Source organism: Colletotrichum scovillei (assembly GCF_011075155.1).
Source record: "Colletotrichum scovillei strain TJNH1 chromosome Unknown Contig00002, whole genome shotgun sequence".
Lineage (NCBI taxonomy): Eukaryota > Fungi > Ascomycota > Sordariomycetes > Glomerellales > Glomerellaceae > Colletotrichum > Colletotrichum scovillei.
Genome location: NW_023336260.1, coordinates 4,011,757 through 4,031,437, shown reverse-complemented (window position 1 = coordinate 4,031,437; position 19,681 = coordinate 4,011,757). Strand labels below are relative to the sequence as shown.

Here is a 19,681-nt window from a genome sequence, read left to right as displayed (position 1 = left end):
TCGTATAGCTCGCCTCACCTCGGGAACGGCGCACAGCTATTCTAGCCAAAACATCCCTGAAGTCCGATCAACATGTCCAGTTCCTAGGATGAGCGTCTCCTCCAACCTCGTGCAATTTGCCTCAGTCTGAACGACGGGACGACATCCGCCGAGATGCATCTCCATACCCTCCATGCCCGATCCATGATCCAGGGCACCTTTTCCCCAATAGGCTTTTTTCCCTTGGATTCCCTGGAAGCCAGCTCCCCCACACCTCCCACCTTGTCTGCTCTCACGTACCGGTATTCCCCTTCTGGTACAAGCCAGGTACGCGCGGAGAATGAGGGACGCCTCTTTTTCTCCAACATAGGCACAAGATTGTCTGTTCTCTAGGATTAGGAATGGAACATTGTTTAAAGTGTGCTGCCACGGTGTGGTTACATCCCTTGCTGGATAAAGTCAACCTGCCGGCGGGCTGCATTCGGAGGAAGCCACGCACATGGCTGCAAGACCAAGGGGTCTGAGTGAGGTGACCCTTTACCTTGTGTTCTAAGAGTCCAACTAACATGAGAACGTCTGTGATGGCAATGTTGCCCCTCACCTACCTCACCTTGACCGGGCTGGTTCTACAGTAGAGAAGCCCACTGACGGCGCAGCACATGTTCTTGGCAAGAGACCGTTCCCATCACGCCGGTATCCTCTTAGGTACAACTCGTCATGGCAAATCGGCAACTCTTCCTATTCGAAGGCCTTTGTCCCAATTCCCATAAATATCGTCAAGTCTCACCATCGGGGATATAAATCACCACCGACGAAGTGGAGAACCGCCTCTTTACCCCAAATATCCAAAAGTTTCCCCCAATTCCACCTTGGAGACCCCTGCTCACCTCGGTGGGGTTCCTTCGCGGAGGGAGGCCCTCCGTCTTCTCTGTTGGGAATAGGCGTGGGAATCGCTGCATCATTCTCCGATGCTCCAGGGCCCGAGGATAGCCTCATGACGGCCACCTTCCACGTTGTCAGTCCCCCTCGCTCTTACAATACGGCAAGAGGTTTCTTTGGTTTTGAATCGCTGGCTTTCTCGGCCGTGTTACGAATGCATTGCATTTCTGCAGCTCGCCGTTTCAAGTTTCCAATTGTGCCGTCCTTCTCATCCTCTAGCATCACATCGCCCAAGTGGGCTTCCAGTGGGACGGACGCATTCCCGCCGTTCATCATGTCCTTCACTTCACGGCCAATATCAGACTCGAGATATTACATCTGTCAACAATCCAGGAGGCCAAAGCTCCGTCGCAAGACTGTCAAGATTGCCTTTCCAATTCCAAATTCAAATCAGATCATGTAGACATTTCCATACGCCCCTCAGTCAAATCCTGCCAGGCGACCCCAAAAGTCACATCATCAATACCAAAAGCACTCGCCTTGTCTGCATGTTCCAAAAGGTGTCATTAATGTATGTAGTTGTGAAAGCGAAGCGTGTATGTGTGCGACCAGCTCCGATCTGGGAGCAAGGTATCTATCCCGTAACGCCAGCTCCCCCAACTTCGACCTGTGAAGCGAACGTGGCTCCTTCGTCGTCAATCAAAATCAAATACAACGCTAATCTCGGACCCTCGAGCCCGTACCTTAGTATCCGGTCCCGTGATGGACCATCCCGTGGACAATAAAGACGCCTCGCAAAACTCCACGCCCAAAGATACCAGCCAGCAAGAATCCAAGTTTCGTCTCTTCTCTTTCACCATACGGCACCTTATGGCACCTTATGGCACCGTACGGCAAAAACACCTCAGCAGCAGTTGCCCCCTCTTCGTCGGTTCGACAAGGTAAAGACCTCTTCCCAGTCTCTCAGCCCCCAGTTTGCGCCGCTGCGCGTGTTTCGTCGGCCTCTTCGTCTGCGGACGCCTCCCGCCGCTTCATCGAGTGTCGCGCCAGTCATGGAACTCTTGATGCTCGCGCCGTCGCTGGCTCCCGCATTCCATCCGCCTCCGTATCCGTCGCCGTATTGAATGCCACTCATCGGGTCGTCCGGATCGATGTCACCCAGCTCGATCTTGGTAAGGATCATTCTAGCGAGCCTTGCAAAGATTTCGTCAACATTTTCGCCATTGAACGCGCTCGATTCCATCACCACCGGGATCCCGACCGTCCCTGCCCATCTGTTCGCATCCGCATTACTGACTTCACGCCCTTCCGGCGCCTCCGTGGCCTTCTGCTGCGTGCCGAGCGATGGCAGGCTTGTCCCCGTTGATCCGACGGAGCCGTTTGCAAAGTACGACATGGAGCCGACACTGCTCGGTGTTGGCGGAGGAAGGCTTGTATCGATAAGTTGGTCGGAAGCGAGATCGAGCTTGTTGCCTACCAATAGGCATGATAGATTCGGGGATGCTAGTGCGCGGGCGTCATTGAGGAAGGGCTGTAGACCGCGGAAACTGCTGTGATTTGTGACATCGTAGACGAGGATAGCCCCGGCGGCGCCTCGGTAATATGATCGCGAAACGGAGCGGAATCGTTCGGTGCCGGCCGTATCCCAAAGCTGGTGTTCCTGTAATCAGCATCGCCTTCCTTGTCCATCGCACTGTAGAGAGCTTCGAGGGCATACCTGAAGCTTTATCCGTTTCCGCCGTGATCCGGTGCCGACTTTGATGATCTTGCTTGCAAACTCAACGCCGATAGTCTGTGACGACAGGACTCTCCACTCGTTCTTGACGAAGCGGTGAAGCAGACAGGACCTGAGATCGCGGAGAAGCGCCATGTCAGCTATATGCGAGGGCCGGAGTTGGTCGCGTGCTCCTGTTCGGGTGTTGATGCCACTCACTTGCCCGTCCCGCTTGGTCCCAGCAAGATAATCTTTGCCAAGTAGTCGTACATGCTACCCAGCTCCTGCGCACTCCGTCAGTATGCTATCCCATCCCATGGTTCCGGTCGTTATCGGGTCGGAGTTCGTTCAGGTGGTTCCTCACCTGTTCGCCGGCGGTGCCGTTGCTCTCCTCGCTCGCGGCGCTGGAACGACGCGGTCTCGTCATCGTGGCGGTGCGGAATGTGTACAAGGTATGGTATGCGGCGCGATGGGGTGTATCGGTCGTAAATATCGGGCGACAGCGGCGCAGCGGCGATAAGGCCGGGAAGGAAGCTAAATGGCGGAGGAGGAGGAGGGAAAGTCGTGCAGTTTGTAAGCAAAAGACGGTGACAGTTCTAGTTTGGGCCGATAACGCGCTCAGGCGCAAGTTTCGATTCGTGAAAAGCAAGAAATGCTAGGCATAGAGAAAAGGAGGATATAAAGAATCGGCGGCCTCTGGGACTGGCGGCGATGTTGAGGTCGCAACGAGCAACGAAAAGGCGTCAGATCGGGTTTGTTGTTTCGAGTTGGGCAAGGGACGGGAAAAGGAAGATTGACGTCGGTTGAGGTGCGCTTCCTAGGTACCTATGCCTTGCGCTGATTGCGTTCAGGTAGTTGGTTGGTGCAGTAAAGTGTGCTGGCAAAGCACCTAAAGGTCTAGTGCTGGGCTGCAATGACGGCACACCACCGCCAGACAACTGGGCCGGGCCTCCGCCGGGCTCCGCTGGGTCTGCGACATGGGATGGGGGGCTCGAGCGCCAACGTCAAGCCCACCCGCGTACAGCGCACGTGCCAGGAGTGTGGCTGCTGCGATTACGTACCTCGGAGCCTTATCAGACGGCCCGAGACAGAATTCCATTGGTCCTGCACTCCAGTTCCAGCCCCAAGAGTACGTACTGCCTCAGGTGACCCCGCCAATCGTGGCTTGACACTTTGCCCACCATAAGTGGGACCATTCTGTTCACCGAGTCTACACCGGCTGCCGAGGCTTGACTTTGTTCCTCACCGGACTACCGAGCTTTAGTGGAGCACCCGCTGTAAGCTCTCACCTCAACACCGTCCTATTTGACCTCCTTTGACATCCATCCCCCAACTGCCAACGCATGTGATTTGATTTATACTTTTTCATAGACAAACATCATCATGAAGATCTCAGGCCACACTTTCATCATCTCTGGCGGGTAAGCAATGCATCTCAACTCCTCACTCAACAGGCTTCTCTCCGTGGTCCAACTCGCCCGTCATCCCTGATCACATGCCAATGACCACCACGCTAACCTTCATCCCATGACAGCGCGTCTGGCCTAGGACAGGCCTGCGTGGAGGATATATGCAACAATGGAGGAAACGTCGCTATTCTGGACATGAATGAGGATAGCGGCAATGAGCTGGTGTCCAAGCTGGGCTCCTCTGCAAAGTTCTTTGTCTGCGATGTTCTGGACACCAAGAGCATCGAGGCCGCCGTCCAGGGAACCGCCGCCTGGGTAAAGGAGTCCGGAAAGCCCGTCGGAGGTGTCATCCCAGCAGCCGGTGTTGGTAACCCGTCATCTGTATGCTTCCATCCCTGAGTCTGGCTACTACCGTGTTGTACATGTCTAACACTCGAGCCAGATTCTGGACCGCCATGGCGAGCCATTCGGCCTGGATGCTTGGGATTTTGTCCTAAACATCAACCTACGCGGCACCATCGATCTCACCCGCCAGGCACTGGCTCTCATGGCCAAAAACGAGCCCTCCAAGCCCGACGGCGAGCGCGGCATCGTCATCATGGTCGCATCGTCTGCAGCCTTTGACGGCCAAAAGGGCCAGGTCGCTTATGCAGCGAGTAAGGGTGCCGTCGCGGCCATGACGCTTCCCATGACCCGCGACCTTGCCCGCTTCGGCATCCGCGTTGTCACCATCGCCCCGAGTCTATTCGAGTCACGGATGACGTCCATGATGTCCGACAAGGTCCGCGCCAGTCTCGAGCGTTCTATGGAGTTTCCCGTACGTGCGGGTAAGCCTGAGGAATTCGCGGCACTAGCACGGCATGCTATTGAGAATGTGATGCTCAACGGGACAGTGTTGAGGTTAGATGGTGGCATGCGGATGCCGAGTAAGATGTAGCCGAGTTCTATTCAATCAACACAACTATACATGCTTGTACACGACATGAAAGCGTGTGAACATAAATGTGAAGTCAAATTGCAACGTAGGTAGTTTTTAAGGTTGAGGTGGGTGGTATTTCAGACTACATCCTTTGCTGCCGCAAGACACATTCTCTTACATGAGGTCACGTTCCCATGCATGTCGCCGAAACAGCACCCAACCAGCCGTCGGAGCCAAAGCAATCCCTAGAACACTGACGGATCCGAGCAAGTAGTCCTGGGACAGGCCTCGACAGAGTTGTAAACTCATGGGGTGAATTCCAGTACGAATGTCCTCCGCGACGCCATACAACCATCCTTTGTCGACTTCCGATTGTTGGTAAAGTGCAGCAGTAGCAGCATAGGTGGAGATTAGTGTTTCCGGTATCCATAGGAGCATGACAGTCGGAAGAATCAAGGCAGCGGTTGTCAGAGAAGACGAGACAGGAATCGTAGCCTCGCCGCTGAGTATCTCTTCGTCAGATGGGAATGGGGCGATAGCGTCGAACAAAGACTTGAGGCATAAGCCCGTCACGAGATCGAAGTTGTCGCACAAAATCGTTGTAGCGATGAAGCGCTGCCATGTGGCACGTCGTATGGTGAAGAGAGACGTCATGGACGCGCCATCCCTCTCATTCTCGTCAGACGTGACTAGATATGTCCAGGACAGCCGGATAGGAGCGCAGGCAATTGTGGTGAGCGTTGATGCAACAACTTTTGGCAAGTGAGGCTCTAGCCAGGAGTAGACGACCGTTTGCGTTCCCTTGTAGCAGACCCAAAGGCCAAGGGAAAGCAGTTGATGTAAAAACCTGTCTCGGCCTCTAAGTATTTTTGGGACGCCACGAAGTGTAAATACGGTTATGTCCGTGTGTTGGAGGTCTAACAAGTGCCGGGAGATCCTCCTAGTGGGGAAGAGATAAAAGAAGGGATACGGAGCCTGGTATTTGCAAATCAGTATTCATCTCTTTGGTGGATTGCTGGAATAAAACTACCATAAAGTTAATCGCTCGGAGAAAGTGGTCATGCAGTCCTAGGACTTCGGTTCCCTGACCTCCCAAATTTGCAGGGTCCATCGTGAAGAATTTCTAATTTAGTGTTTATTTAACGACGAAGAAATGATAGCGAATTCATTGAACTTGAAGCGTGTCTCAAACCATTTATAATTGAGAATCCTCGCTGCTATTCTGCCTGGAGTGGTCGGAACGTATCGGGTCATCATCGCGAGTATAGTTCGCCCGGCACTTTAAGTGTCCGGTCGTGACTCAACTTCAATCGGTGGATCCCGCGATTAGAACGGCACCTTCTGCGTTTCTCAATGTAGTCTTCATTGATAGAAAGTCATTTGTTATTTATTTCCACAAGAAAATGTGCGAAAGTCGTTCCGACGGTTTAGACGACGACACTAAGGCGTAGTTCTGCAGGCAGGGTGATCCGGTTGGCAGCGACAGGACCGGCCCGAAGATACTTGTAGCCTGGTTGAGTCGGCTACCTAGGCTGCCTCAGGAGAGGTCATCAATAGACAGGGCCCAGGGCTGACGATGCTTGAGTCCCCGAAAGCGATGCGATTTTATCTGTAGCATGGATGTAATTTGAGGTATTAAGAAAGCAATATACAGATACCGGGGAGGAGATCAACGCCTGAATATTACCTTTACCTGTGTTTTCGAAGGAAGGTTGCCTGCCTTAGATGAGCAGCTTTTCAGCAAAAACACCATTACACCAATACCAATATTTATAAGAAGACTGGACAGACAGCTTCAAGATGAATGAAATCAATTTTGCACAAAGACGAAAGGCGAAGAAGAAGGAAGGGACGAGGGCTAGTAACAAACAAAGGGGCTACAATGGCTGTCTTCAAAATACTGATTCCAGACTCCAGAATCCAGAGTGTCTACTGCATCATCATACTGAACACGTGAGTGACTGAATACGCAACTTCGTAAAAAATAAAATCACACCGCCTACTATGGAAGGTACGACCGGGTGAAGGATGAGCGTACCTTCCTGCTTTTTTCTGAAAACTTCCACCTCAGTCGCGTCTTTGGCCTGCCACTTTTCCTTTTCACCCTCACTCACCTTGGAATTTCTTCCTCTCAACACCCATCGAGTCTCGCAGACACTTCCAGTCTTGCGAGATCGCCTGTCACTTTTCCTTTCACTTTTGCTCACTACAGCCTTTCTCCTTGTCAAAATCCATCGAGTCTCGGAAATATTTGCCGCGCTCACACGAGATTGCCTCACTTTCCCATCTCACTCTCACCCTCATCCCACACACACTGAGCATTGCAAATACTTTCCTCATACGAAAGCATCTTTGTTTCTCATCTGCCGCCAGCGACAAGATGAGTGCCATCGCTCCCATTCAATTCCCTGGCCAGCCCCCTACCAACGGCGGCAACGGTGGATTCCCGCTCCAACGGATGCCCCAAGAGCTCATCTTGGAAATTATGCGCCAGATGGATGCCAACAACATTTCTCTCCTCCCGATCTCGAGCACTAGCCGACTCATGAGAGGTCTCAGCATTCCCATCATCTTCCGAGTTTCCCAGATAAGCTGCGCTGAAGATGCCCTCGCCCGTCGTATGATGGGAGTGTATCGCAACAAACTCATCCTTCGTTCCGTACAGTATGTCTTGTAATCTACCCGCATGGCACAGGTCTGTTGACTAACAATTAATTCCTCTCAGAGTACTCAGCATCTACACAGAAGGTCCGCCATCCTCACGAACCCCCGGCCGCTTTATCCAGATCCAAGGCCCCAAGGCCGCCTGCGGACCGTCAACTCCGAGGGACGTCATGTCTCTCATTGGCGAAATGCATAATCTTCGGGAACTCCGGATGGACTTTCGATTCAAGGCAACGTTGTCTCTCATCAGACCGGTGTCTCGGCGGATCATGGATTCAATTCAGTACGATTTCTTATCGATCACTGCATTGTCTTTCCCCATCACGTCAGACATCGGCTTCATCGTAACCGCCTTTCCGAATCTCAAAGCTTTCAGCTTCGAGGCGCCTTTGAACAGACAACTGTCCTCGATCGATGGTCTGAGCGACCTTGCGAGCATACTTGGACCCCAGCTTGCATCCATCCAGATCTGCAAAATGCGATGGGAGGTCAGTGACTTCCAAGAGGTCCAGGCAATCTTCCCCCAGATATCTCGCTTGACGATGGGCGGAACTATGGCCTTTGGAGGTTCCCCGGTACGGCCAAGATGGGATCTGCAGGTAAGTTACTATTGCATTCTTTATCTGCCTCACTGCAGGTCTCATGAACGCCCTGCTGACCAGTTTCGCACATTAGTTAGCAACTGGACACCTGGCGCCTATGGCCAACCTCAAGGTTCTTGCACTCAGTGATGAGCGAGGCCTGGCTTCCTCACCTCTGGATGCGATCTTGCCTGTTCACTACCAGGCCTCGACCATGGCCAAGAAGCTACTCCCCGCCATCGGTTTCCACGATGCTAGATCCCGGAGATACGACCAGGCGTGGAGAGTCTGGCAGAACCTTCCCAACTTGGAAGTTCTCTACATCATGGACCGATCTTTTCAGGGACATTGCTTTGTTCCCGTCAAAGACAACCAAGGACAACTTATCGACGTCAAATTCTCGGATGGCGTGCAGAAATTCCCTTGGCCTGTTGCCTGAGGACCTTAGCCTTGTGTCTTTTTGGCCAAGGAGTCATGCCATGCCTATGCCCGCGAGAAGTTTCGGGACCGTACTTTGAGGTTATTTGCGATTCATCCTGCTTTATCTGTTTCCCTGCCCAAGCACCTAATAGTTGGCCTACTAGAGGCGACATTGCTGTGTGATACAAGGGCATAAGGGCTAGGTAGTGAAGTGCACAAATGCACAACTTGTCATGGCGTTCAATTGAAATGGGATCTTATTTGGCAAAAGAACATCATGATTCTCAACGGTACTTTGGACTAGACTTTGTGTCTTATCTATTGTGATCTTTGTCGTCAAAGAAAGTGGCATCTCTGAGCTCGTGACTAATCTTTGTTCATTTTTGGTTCAGTCCCCTTCTCCTCGTTTTATGGCCTGCCTAGAGAGAACGGCGAATGTTTGTGAACTGCCTCTCTTTATTGCTCCTCATTGAAGCAGGGAAAGGTAGAACATCCAAGGCGTCCACGGTGGTCTGGCAGTCAAGACAATTTGGAGTGAATTGAACCTCGACGGCCTGAGATTCTACCTTAATGGAAGGATGTGATAAGTAATTGGTGTGAAGTGCCTACTATTTCCAGTATTTGGCTTCCACTTGCCCTGAATCCCCTCCCAAGGTGGTCACTTCCTACAACTGCCTCAACTCTTTGTTAAATTCGAAAAGCCGCACCTTCTCGCAACTTCCTTCACGCACCGGAATTCGCATTATAAAAGGTTTGTCCTGGGCCATCTGTAATACTTTCTTATATTTCCAGCACTCGCTACTTCCTCGCCTGGTACTCAATTTCTTTCTCTTGGCACCTTCCTGAGCAACCGAACCTCTCCTCGCTCACCCCTTTCATATTCTAACTTCTTCAAGCTATCTATCGACAAAAGTCATCTAAGAAACTACTGCTACGATGGATAGTTCCAGAGGTCGCGGCTATACCGCAACCGAAGCGGTCGTCTCCACTCCCCCATCGAGCGCCAGCCTCATGACCTTGCCTCTGGAGCTGATCATCGAGATCATCGGATTTGCCAAGCTTTCTAAAAGTCGAAAAGGCCTCTACTTTGAGGATCGAAGCAGCCTCAGAGAAATGTCACGGGGCTGCAAACTCTTCCGTGTTTTCACCATCTCTGACCTCTTCAAGACTGTCTGTCGAACAGTCAATGAGAACGAGATCCATTCCCAACTCCAAGCCATCGAAAATAACGCGCTGATTCTGGGTTCCATACGGTAAGTCCACGCTCAATCGTCCTCGCCATTTGTTTCAGCGTCACCTCTCTCAACTACCTGGCTCTAAATGCTAACGTCTCTCAAGCCACTTGTCTCTTTGCACCCAAGGCCCCGAGTGGCCTCCCACGAAGTGGCGGAATGACTACGACCCATCCATTATCCCATGCTCAAGAGCCACAGCAGCACTTCTCGTCAAGGTTTTGCTCAAGACCACCCCAGAGGAAGTTCGTCTCACCTTCAAGTGTGGAAACAAGTCCATGGTCGCCCTCTTCCGTGCAGAGCTTGGCAAGCAGAAAGCATGCCTGCAATCCGTCCGAGTCTTGACATACCCTTCATCGACCACCGTCAGCTTCATCCCTCAGACATTTCCAAACCTTCGATGTCTAAGTCTGGACCTCAACGGCTCACTTATGCACACGGCCGGCCTCAGAATTATCGCCCCAAAGTTGAAAAACCTTGCAACGGTAGAGCTCTACAAGGCGCATTGGAAACGTGATGATCTTAAGGAAGTCGTGAAGCTCTTTCCATCTATCAACTACCTCCTCATAGATGGCGAATTGAAGTTCACCAGAGTCTCGGTACGTTCGCGAGCGTGACGCGCAATTATCCCCTCCCGTCCGCTTCTCCTTTGCCCCTCGTACCTGCTACGTTTTTCAATGCTGTTCATCCCCTACGTCAAGGCGAATGGTCGTCTGCAGGCACTTGTAAATCTTTGCTCATGGTTCATTATAGGATTTAATTCCAGTCCTTAAAAATCTCAACCACTTGGAGAAGTTGGCTTTGACTGAGATTCCTGTCGTCTATCCACCGCGGGGACTGAGCGGTCAAGCTTTGCAGGCACGGATTAAAGAACTTCGGGCCAACCACTTGAATCGGGAATCTTCTACACTAAACGCAACTCGGTTCTTTCAGCAGTGCAAAACCCTGAAGGCACTGTTGTTGAAGTGCGACAAGGGCGCCAGATTCTACCAGTCAGTCGGACAGAGTCGTGACGTGATCAGAGTCAAGAGCAAGAATGCCAACAATCTTGGACTGGGCTTGATAAAGAAGGGCTGGCCCGTCATCAACAAGGCTGCCTAGTTGCTTGCACCGGATATCGTTGCCTTGAGAACGAAGGTCGCGACCACGTAAATGGTGAAACCCGTCCATGCGTTTAACGAACAATGGAGTCCCCAAGCCATGGAGTGCGGTTGGCCATAGTCTCATTAGGGAGCGAGGACATTCTATCAAGGGGTTCCATTGTGGAAAGCAGAATCATGACGAAAGCTCGGGTGGTACTTTCTACCACGGACATATATTTATTGATGATTTATAATCCTGACCAGATGGACCCAACCTGTTCCAATGGCCAAGTAAGAAATTGCCGGTGACTATCCTCAAGTATCGCGTAAACGCCATTGGTGACCTGAAGTGACCAACCCTCCATAAACCAGTGATGTTCCAGTTGCTGCAGCAGAACAGCATAGTACGCAAGCAGAACCAGAGGCACAGGTTCTCTTCTCTCTATAGACAATACAAAGTCATCCCTCAGCTCATATAGCCAGCCGTAAATAATGGAAGGGATCTGCTCATTGTCGACTTTTGGCTCATCAGGTGCTGTAAACAGCTTCCGGTAACATGATTTCAAGTGGGCAAAGGCGGGCCGATGAATGCTGTCTTCGGCGGCATACACCTCGTCCACAAGCTCTTCAATCTCAGCCAAGGGGTTCTCCCACTGCAGTACAAGCGATGTTACGCTAAGAGCTGAAAGTTTTGGTTCGTTCCATGCAGAACTACCACAGAGCAGAGCGGCCCTTGCCTCCTTTCTGATATCTTCTAGTCCTGTCGTGCTGATCACCATCTTTACTCCCTTCATCAACGCCCACCATGATACTTCGTCCTCCTCGGCGGCGGCAAGTAAGATATTCCCTGGTGATGGGTCTGTAGCAAAAGATGACAGACTTATTAGGACTGTAGCGTAGTAGACAGCCTGCGAATTATCGTCATTGACCTGGGCGAGCATGGCCGCCACTTCTGGAAATGCCGCCGCTGCATAGTCTTCTGCCAGACGGCGATAGTACCCTGCTTGATCGGGTCGTAGTCGGGTGAGGTGTCGGGCGGTGATTGATAGGACCATTCGCATAACGCAGTCGTACTTGAAGCCGAGTGGTGGAACCACATCTCTAAAGATTTGGGGGTCTCCTAGGGTTATCGAAGTGTGACACATGTAGTGGTGTAGGAGTTCGAGGCTCTGGATATCGAGAACGCAGGCATTACGCAATAGGGGATCGATGTGACTTGAGGGTGTTTGACCGTAGTCTGATTCCATATCAGAGGCCGTCGGAGTAGGAAGGTCTGTGGCGGGCTTCCTTTCTTCGTGCTGTCGAATTCGTTTTCCTTGATGCTCGTCATCCCCTAGGGACGTGGAAGTCTGTCCCTCTGTGGATGCAGATAGATAGTCGCATTTCATTGAAAATCTGACGCAGTTGCTGCACTCGGGATGAATCTCATCGCACTGTTAAGCAAGGATGTCAGTTGAGCAGCTCGATGAATGAGTAGTAGGTAGCCAGGGGCATGTGTTTCGGGCGACATTGATCTGATGGATGTAACTTAGCCAACCTTTACTTTGCGTCTTTTGCAATTCTGACAACCATTTCTAGACTTTTTGTGCGATCTTCTCTTGTTTTTGCGACACGACCCGCAGCAACAGCCTCCGGACCGGGTGGTCGTTGAGGAAGAACCCGAGCAAATCTCGATGCCTTCGCCTGCCATAGCCACGGTTGATGTTTCAATTTTTTCTGGACGGTTCACTCTCCCGACCGACAGTGTATGGATGATAGCAAAGATGTTTCGAGGCTATTCAGGGTCAGGGCACTTTTCTGTCGCGTTGCTGAAGCTGGAGACATTGCTCAGAAGTCGGCGCGACTCCCATGCTGTGGGCGTGCTGTGTCTTCGAAAGGGTGTTAGCTCGGTCTCGCGTTCCGACGACGGGATGTATTTCCGTCACCAAAAAGCATATAGCAAAGATGAGCAGAACAACTAAGCTTTATTGTGGTTGAGAGAAAACAAGCCTTTAACCAGTTCGTCGTATTGAATACGAAAATTCTCCGACGAGCGTCGATCATTGGATGACCTGTCAGAGGCCTCGGGATTCGTTACCGTCTTCTCCACTCACGCGGAGTCAATGCCAAAGGAATACCCACGGGGCTGGTCTGAGTTGTTCGAGGACATCATCGCACGAGCGTTGAAGTCACGGGGGATTCTTCGAAAGTTCTGGGGCCATGTGAATGATTCAGCCTGCATTCATATTTGCTCCAGTTCCCATCGGGGGCTTTCTCAGCGCAAACAGAAGCCATCTTGAATTCTTAATGATTCTTGAGATAGTGGACGGCGCCGTTGTCGATGAGCCGCCGACGACCCCCCACAGGTCGAAGTCAATTCGGCTTCCCTCGTCGTCTATAGCCAGTCCGATGGAGTTCAATGAATCCCGCTTCGTAAAGTTGCACTTCTCTGGAAAAGTTGGCGCCTGTAGTGCGTGTAGTATGCTGACAGGTAATGCAGTTGGCAAGGCGATCAACTCTAAATAGCGTGAACCGAGTGGCTAAGATAAATTCAACGTCATCTAAATCATCACATGGGCCTGGGGAACTGATGAAGTACATTTGAAGAAGAGCGAATCCTACTCAATTCTCACCTGAAAAGAACTGCAGTTCCATTGAGTCACAATAACTCATTTCCCTGGGCATCGTACTCTTAGCAGGTTGCAAGAATCCTTTGGCTGTTTCAAACCTTCAATGCTTACGGAACATTGAGATTTGTTTGATCATTTGTTCATTGCGGCTTGTTTATCTCTTTCCGAGGTATGACTTTCACACGTGACACTTTTTGTTCAAGCCAAGACATTATCAAGAGCATCGCCTGCCTGCCACCTCCGGATGTTATCCGCTTGTTGCTCATACCACGCGTTCAAGGTACCCTCTTCGACATAACCCATGTGAGGTGTCAGGAGCACCCTGCTGCGACCATCACGGCCCCATTCAGTCGACCGCCACTCACTGTCCGCAGGCAACGGCTCGAGGTTGAACACGTCCAAGGCACAGCCCCTGATGCCGCCCTTCTTCAAGACGTCTAGAAGATCCTTCTCGACTACGAGGGGGCCGCGAGAGGTGTTGATGAACAACGCCGACTTCTTCATCTTGGAGAGGTCATCCGCATTGATGAGTCCCCTCGATCGGTCTGACAGTACAATGTGAACGCTGAGAACGTCAGCAGTGCTGAAGAGCTCTTCGCGGCTGACAGCCTTGAAAGTGCCCACGGGCAAGCCCTCAGCCTTGGCCTTCTCATCAGCAGCTTCCTGTGTCAAATTCGTGCTCCATGCAATGACGTTCATACCAAACGCCACATGCATGATCTTTGCCGTCGAGACTCCGAGACGACCCAGTCCAACGACACCGAACGTCTTACCTGTCACGCCCATGGCAACGTCCGTCTGCCATAAGCCAGATTTGACAGCGAGGTCGTCAGCGGCAATGTTGCGTGCTAGCGAGAGGATCAGGGTCACGCAGTGCTGAGTTGTGCTATTCGTGCCGGTCTGATTGACTGTCGCCTTGTCAACAGTGCCAGCGACGGGGATGCCGCGGTCTTTGAAGGCTGGGAGGTCGAGACCCTTGTTACGCAGGCCCGTGGAGAGAAGAAGCTTGAGGTTTGGCAATCTTCCGATGAGTTCCTTGGGGAATGGAGTACGTTCTCTCATGGTACCTTGGCACTCGTGTTAGCCTGCGTTTTGAACTCATGAAGACAACGGAGTTGCTGCCATTCTATAAATGGGGGAAGGGTTATGATTACAGAGAATATCGAAAGGCTCCAACCTCGAGACCAATGCATCCTTGGCGTATTCAGGGGTCTCGGGATGATTGTAGGGCAGCAGGGTGTCCTTGAAAGTGGTGACATTGAACAATGATTTATCCAGCTTGCTGAAGTGGGGTTCCGAGATGCCCTGGTAGTCGTCCAAGACGGCGATCTTGAGTTGCGTAACCTGAACCATGGTTGCTAGGTATCTAGACGAGGTAGGGTAACTAGCGGGAGTGTAAAGGCGTTGTACGGGATGCAGGGATCCACGGCGTGCGCACGACGAGGTTGACCGGCTGAGAGGGGTCGTCAGAGTACTGATGCGGATCGGAGAGCGATACAGCCTCATGCAGAGTTTAGAAAGGCGCAGTATCGACTATGCGAAAGAGAATAGCGAGCTGGCGTTCCGATTTCACGAGGAGGATTGGTGATATCAAGGTGTTCCGGGCGACGGTGACTCAATTCGGCATCTCCAAGTCGGCTTGAAGATCTTGGCGGGGCGTATGTACGTATTCGCAGTCGGCGACTTGGAGGTGAGCGCGCATATGCAGCCTTACTCGACAGGATCAGATAATGGAAAGGAAGCTTCCGGATGGAGGTAAGTCTTGCTACAGCGTGGTTGGACGAGACGTTGTTTTCTCACGACACCAGCTGCTCATGTCACGAATAGTTCTCAAATCACTCGAAGAGCATCTAATACCCCGGTGGAGGGGTAAAACATTAGCCACCCAGAAGGCGTCTTCGTGGGGTTAGATGAGGGGAAAAGACCGATCCGGTACCGAAAACCCGAGTCTGTGTTCTTCGGTTTATTAAGCTGTAGAGATTACAAAGCCTCCATCGACAAGACCAGAAACAGTCATCTGAATGATAATAGTCATTTAATCTTCATATAACAATGCTCGGCATTCATTCAACCGCCGCGAGTGCTCCTTTCTGACTATCAGTCTGTCAAGACTCAAGCCTCATTAAGTCAGCGGGTCGGGACATCTCGGTATTCAGGCCGGGATTTTACGGCTAGCAAATTATCTAATCAAGTCTAGTCATAGTCTTTGGTAAGACAACCTGCTATCTCATAACCTGGCGTGCTTACGTATGTATTCTGTGTCTCTCTCACCCACGTTGCCACGTTCCTGGCCCCCAATCTCTCCAAGGGTGGTGGCCAGACCACTCGGTGCCCTCTGAAGACTCCTCCATCGCGCTCACTAGTCATGGGCCATCCATGAGGGCCAACCTGGAGATGGGATGGAGATTGCCCGGAGGTCTGTGGAGTTGACGTTTCTTTGCCCAAACAACGGTGCCTAGCTAACCTTGCGTCCCCAAGTCCCTGACCGCTCCGTTCTGGAGACAGTGAACTGAAGATTGAACTTTGGAAACAAGAGGGTCTCTTCACGTTGTTTCTCGGACCATTGCGAATGACGCCATCGACTAGCGTCCCACCAGAGGAAAATATTTGCTAACAGAATTTGACAGCTTCACCAACAAAGGTAGGAGGATGGCGAACGCCGGGCAGTCAAACGGAGGTCGGAGAGGAATGCCTATTCTCGCACGACGGTGACAATGCTGAGGCTCTCATTTACTACAGACTGCTAATGTCCGTATTCATCCCGTCCGGCTCTTCGCTTCTGTATTGCGGGCACGCAGGCCGCGGCTGGCGTGTCTGGTTCTGAATACCAAGACATAGGAACACTTCAGAAGTTCCTCGCCAAGCAGCCCAAAGCATCCATTGACGCGGACCAAGTCGGTTGATCGGTTGATTGCTGCCAAGTCGGTCCAACACAACTGACAAATGATGCCTCTCTGGTAGGTTGATTTGCGGGTGGCCAGGAACTGCATCCTCTCACCTGATTCTGGAATCTGGATTTCTTGTTACAGCTAATGATGAGATTTGCCTCCCTTCTGATGAATTTGTAAATTTGACCACACAGATCGTAAGAAACAATCACCAGAGTACCTGGCTGTGGCTACATTCAATGATGAATCAAAATTGACCCCGGACTATGAGGGGGACACTTAGCGTAGGGTCTCAGCCGCCGCGCTCTTCGCTGATCACTCGTACAAATGTAACGTGATGTCGGCAACAAGCTTTGCCAGCCCTCTCGGCCATTCTCTCCGTGTCTCTCTCCAGTCTCGGCTTTGCTCTCGGCGCTGCCGTCTGTTCTTGGGGCCTGAAGGCCGCTGCGCCAGCGCGCCCATCCCGTCGCGGCGTCGCCTTGACTCAACGCTCTCACTAGGTACGCCATGAAGAGCCATGGCGCCTGCAAGCAAATGTCAAGCATTTGCCGTTGCGAGCCTCTGCTAGCCTTCAAGCCTTCTAGCTAGGCAAATGCTCGGCGAGACTGGGCATTTGCTGGGCAAAGCTATGCGACGTCCAAAACAGACATCCTGATAGAGCTCGCCGCCGTGCCGTCCTCGAGTCTTACCGCGAAGGGACATGGCTCGCACGTTACGAGAGACTGGCACTCGGGGGGCATGCGGAGAGTTTCCAGGGCCCTCTGACGCTCGTAAACCCGTTCAAGCCCCCCGGACGCCACCTGCGTCGTGCTAACTAGGGGACTTATCCTCGCATCTTCACCCGTCCAACCCGTCACCTACGACTCCATTGCCGTGCAGGCGTTTGTCCCAATGAAAGATGCCTCTCCTACACCCCCTGGTTTTTGTGGCTTGCGATTAATCTTGGATTTCTGAGTAGTATGTTGCCTCGCGAGACTCGATAGGTATCTGAGCTCAACGGCGCGAACGACTGAGCCTACCGAGGTTTGATACAAGAGGTTCACTACTAGCAGAATGAATAGAGTCTACCTGACTGTGCCCATGAGAACTTATGAGGACTATCGGTTTCCTAGTCAAGCCTACCACACCGTTGTTAGAAGACAACTGCAATGTAATTCCTATTCGTACTAATGGTATGATATTGGCGACTCTCGGGCTTCGTCCCGCCCTGAACTCAAGGGGCTACGATCAATGTTTAGCGGCCAGGAAGAGCGAAGTCAGTAATCATGATCGTGTGAGGGTCTCGCGAGCTTCCATTCGTTGAACTTCTTATCGGAAGTTCGGCAAGCCGTAGGCTGGATGAAGCCAGAAGGATTCGCGAGAGGGCTGGTTCGTGGGACATTGCCGTGCTGATTGCATGCGACATCCCGCGTCGCACATGCTGTGAGTGGTGCGCCCATCTCTACTCAGGCCACTGACAATCTGACAATCTGGCAACCCACACCATCTGGGGGTTCAGACCTGGGGTCGCCCGACCTCTCTGACTTCAGGTTCCCATCGTGTCGGGGTCTGTCTGGTCTGTGCAGTGGTTGCCCCCATCAAGTGCAGAAAGTAGACACGCGACACCGAGACCACTGCCCGTTACCTACACTAGTTGCTGTGTGCTGAGCCTGATGCGCGCGGGCTTTGCTCCATCGTCTCGCGGGGTTCAACAGTGTACGTAGTATGAGTATCCGTAGGTAGACGAACTTTTGAAGAGATGCCTCGGCGGCGCTACCCGTGGATACTAGCAACCAAAGCCAAGAAGACAAGCAATGAGGCGAAGCTTGGAGCATGCTTGCAACCGAGTCTTGGCTTTGGATGAAAACGAGGGAGACGGAGAGGAGACGGAGACGGGGGCACTTTTGAAGAGACCAACTCGCTAGGACATGAAGCCAAGACCGTATATTTCATTGCCCGTTGTCTGGGCGGTCGTGATGGGAATACCACCTTTCCTTTTCGTCTCTTGAACCCCATATAATCCTGTGGGCACATGTCAAGTGTCATCTCTGGAGTAAAGAAGCCGTGCCCATTGCCATTGCCCAGGAGTCTGGCACCGTTGACTAAGAGAAAAGCCTTCCCGGCATTGGTGTGTCTGGGCGGGCTTCCGCTCCCACATTCCCACATTCCCCCAAACTTCCCAACTCCCAACGACGCCAGTCCTTCAAGTCTGCACAATTTCGGCGGTATCCAGTGGATCGTAAGCAGTCCGATACGAATCTCCCGTCCGACTGGTCCATCTCAAGAGCCAGAAGCTGATCCATCATCCAAAAGGACCTTTCGATGGGGCCGTTCCAAGAACTGCAGACAAAAATCCCCCGGGGTGTCTGGCTGAACCGGGTATAGCCTCGCTCCGGAACCAACCAAACAGGGGAGGACGTGGGTGTCGCGACATTAAGCTCATGGGCCATTGCTACGGCTCTTATCGTTTGGGAAGGTCGCCGGGGGACTAGTGCCACGGCAGAGAGCTGCAACTAAAGTGTTTGACCGGACTATTCCATGCGGTCCATCTGTCAGCAACCAGCTATGCTAGGAACGCGTACGTAGTTTGTGGATAGCACGACGCGGCTTTGTCTCAAGGAGTTGACGTGTAGGAAGAGACGAAGGAGGAACCGCATGTTCAGCTGAAGAGTAAGTTGATAGCGTCAAACTGCATGGGAGAGTGAACGATATCGTCTTCTGCTGTAGAGAAAGAGAGTCATGATGTGCACATGCGGCAATCCTCGGCCTTTACCCTCGTTTGCAAACCCAATTGTCTACTCAACCCCTCTCCAGCCCTAAGCCAAGACCGTTTACACCCATTCAACCACTACGGTGGCCTTGCTAGCGACATCACCTTCCCTTTCCCGCGCCGTAGATGAGTCTTGGCGGTGCGTATCATGAAGGGGGCGGCGATGATTTGAGATGCGCCTTCGCATCATCGACATTTCCCAAACTTCACGAATCGACTAGTGATCCGCTCATTGGTAGCGACTACGGAGTACTGTATTAGCAGATGCAGTAGAGTCGAACAATGCGATTCGTCGCATACTAAAAAAGGCCCCTAATCAACGGCAATCCTTCGTGTGGCGCATCAACGAATCAAGACCTCGGCGTGGCACTCGGCTATCACCAGGCCACCCGCCCCCTAGGTAGGTATGCTCTCCCTTCCCGTCCATCGTGCAGGACGGCGCCAGGCATGCCCAGGACCAACTTTGTTCTCGAAGCCGCGCCAGAAGCCAAGTCGCAGCTAGGTATGCGGCAGGCTCACGCTGGCGCTCTCCCGCGAGCCGAAGTGAACGCCCAAA

At 52.2% G+C, this 19,681-nt stretch overlaps 6 protein-coding genes across 6 annotated transcripts; 3 read left to right on the top strand and 3 right to left on the bottom strand.

Moving 5' to 3' along the window:
* Positions 1-1,404: 1,404 nt before the first annotated feature.
* Positions 1,405-3,414, bottom strand: HER10_EVM0005874 (Ras family protein). The gene is made up of 4 exons (XM_035475477.1): positions 2,937-3,414; positions 2,792-2,856; positions 2,576-2,705; positions 1,405-2,509 (listed from the first exon to the last, which is right to left on the bottom strand). Exons 1-4 carry the CDS (start codon positions 2,997-2,999, stop codon positions 1,763-1,765), a joined length of 1,005 nt encoding a protein of 334 aa, XP_035337239.1. The 5' UTR covers positions 3,000-3,414; the 3' UTR covers positions 1,405-1,762.
* A 437-nt stretch (positions 3,415-3,851) lies between these two features.
* On the top strand, positions 3,852-4,961 carry HER10_EVM0010628 (short-chain dehydrogenase). The gene is made up of 3 exons (XM_035480081.1): positions 3,852-3,993; positions 4,107-4,362; positions 4,424-4,961. Exons 1-3 carry the CDS (start codon positions 3,956-3,958, stop codon positions 4,916-4,918), a joined length of 789 nt encoding a protein of 262 aa, XP_035337639.1. The 5' UTR covers positions 3,852-3,955; the 3' UTR covers positions 4,919-4,961.
* A 2,319-nt stretch (positions 4,962-7,280) lies between these two features.
* HER10_EVM0004024 (F-box domain-containing protein) lies at positions 7,281-8,584 on the top strand (the record flags this gene model as incomplete). Its single annotated transcript, XM_035473684.1, has 3 exons — positions 7,281-7,564; positions 7,626-8,163; positions 8,240-8,584. The coding sequence occupies 3 exons, from the start codon at positions 7,281-7,283 to the stop codon at positions 8,582-8,584; spliced, it is 1,167 nt and encodes a 388-aa protein (XP_035337095.1).
* Positions 8,585-9,501: 917 nt separating this feature from the next.
* On the top strand, positions 9,502-10,898 carry HER10_EVM0001979 (F-box domain-containing protein; the record flags this gene model as incomplete). Its single annotated transcript, XM_035471710.1, has 3 exons — positions 9,502-9,818; positions 9,904-10,396; positions 10,551-10,898. The coding sequence occupies 3 exons, from the start codon at positions 9,502-9,504 to the stop codon at positions 10,896-10,898; spliced, it is 1,158 nt and encodes a 385-aa protein (XP_035336936.1).
* A 229-nt stretch (positions 10,899-11,127) lies between these two features.
* HER10_EVM0008341 (C6 zinc finger protein) lies at positions 11,128-12,126 on the bottom strand (the record flags this gene model as incomplete). The annotated part of the gene is made up of 1 exon (XM_035477868.1): positions 11,128-12,126. One exon carries the CDS (start codon positions 12,124-12,126, stop codon positions 11,128-11,130), a length of 999 nt encoding a protein of 332 aa, XP_035337437.1.
* A 1,560-nt stretch (positions 12,127-13,686) lies between these two features.
* On the bottom strand, positions 13,687-14,994 carry HER10_EVM0005993 (D-isomer specific 2-hydroxyacid dehydrogenase; the record flags this gene model as incomplete). The annotated part of the gene is made up of 2 exons (XM_035475591.1): positions 13,687-14,555; positions 14,643-14,994. 2 exons carry the CDS (start codon positions 14,992-14,994, stop codon positions 13,687-13,689), a joined length of 1,221 nt encoding a protein of 406 aa, XP_035337248.1.
* Positions 14,995-19,681: the final 4,687 nt, after the last annotated feature.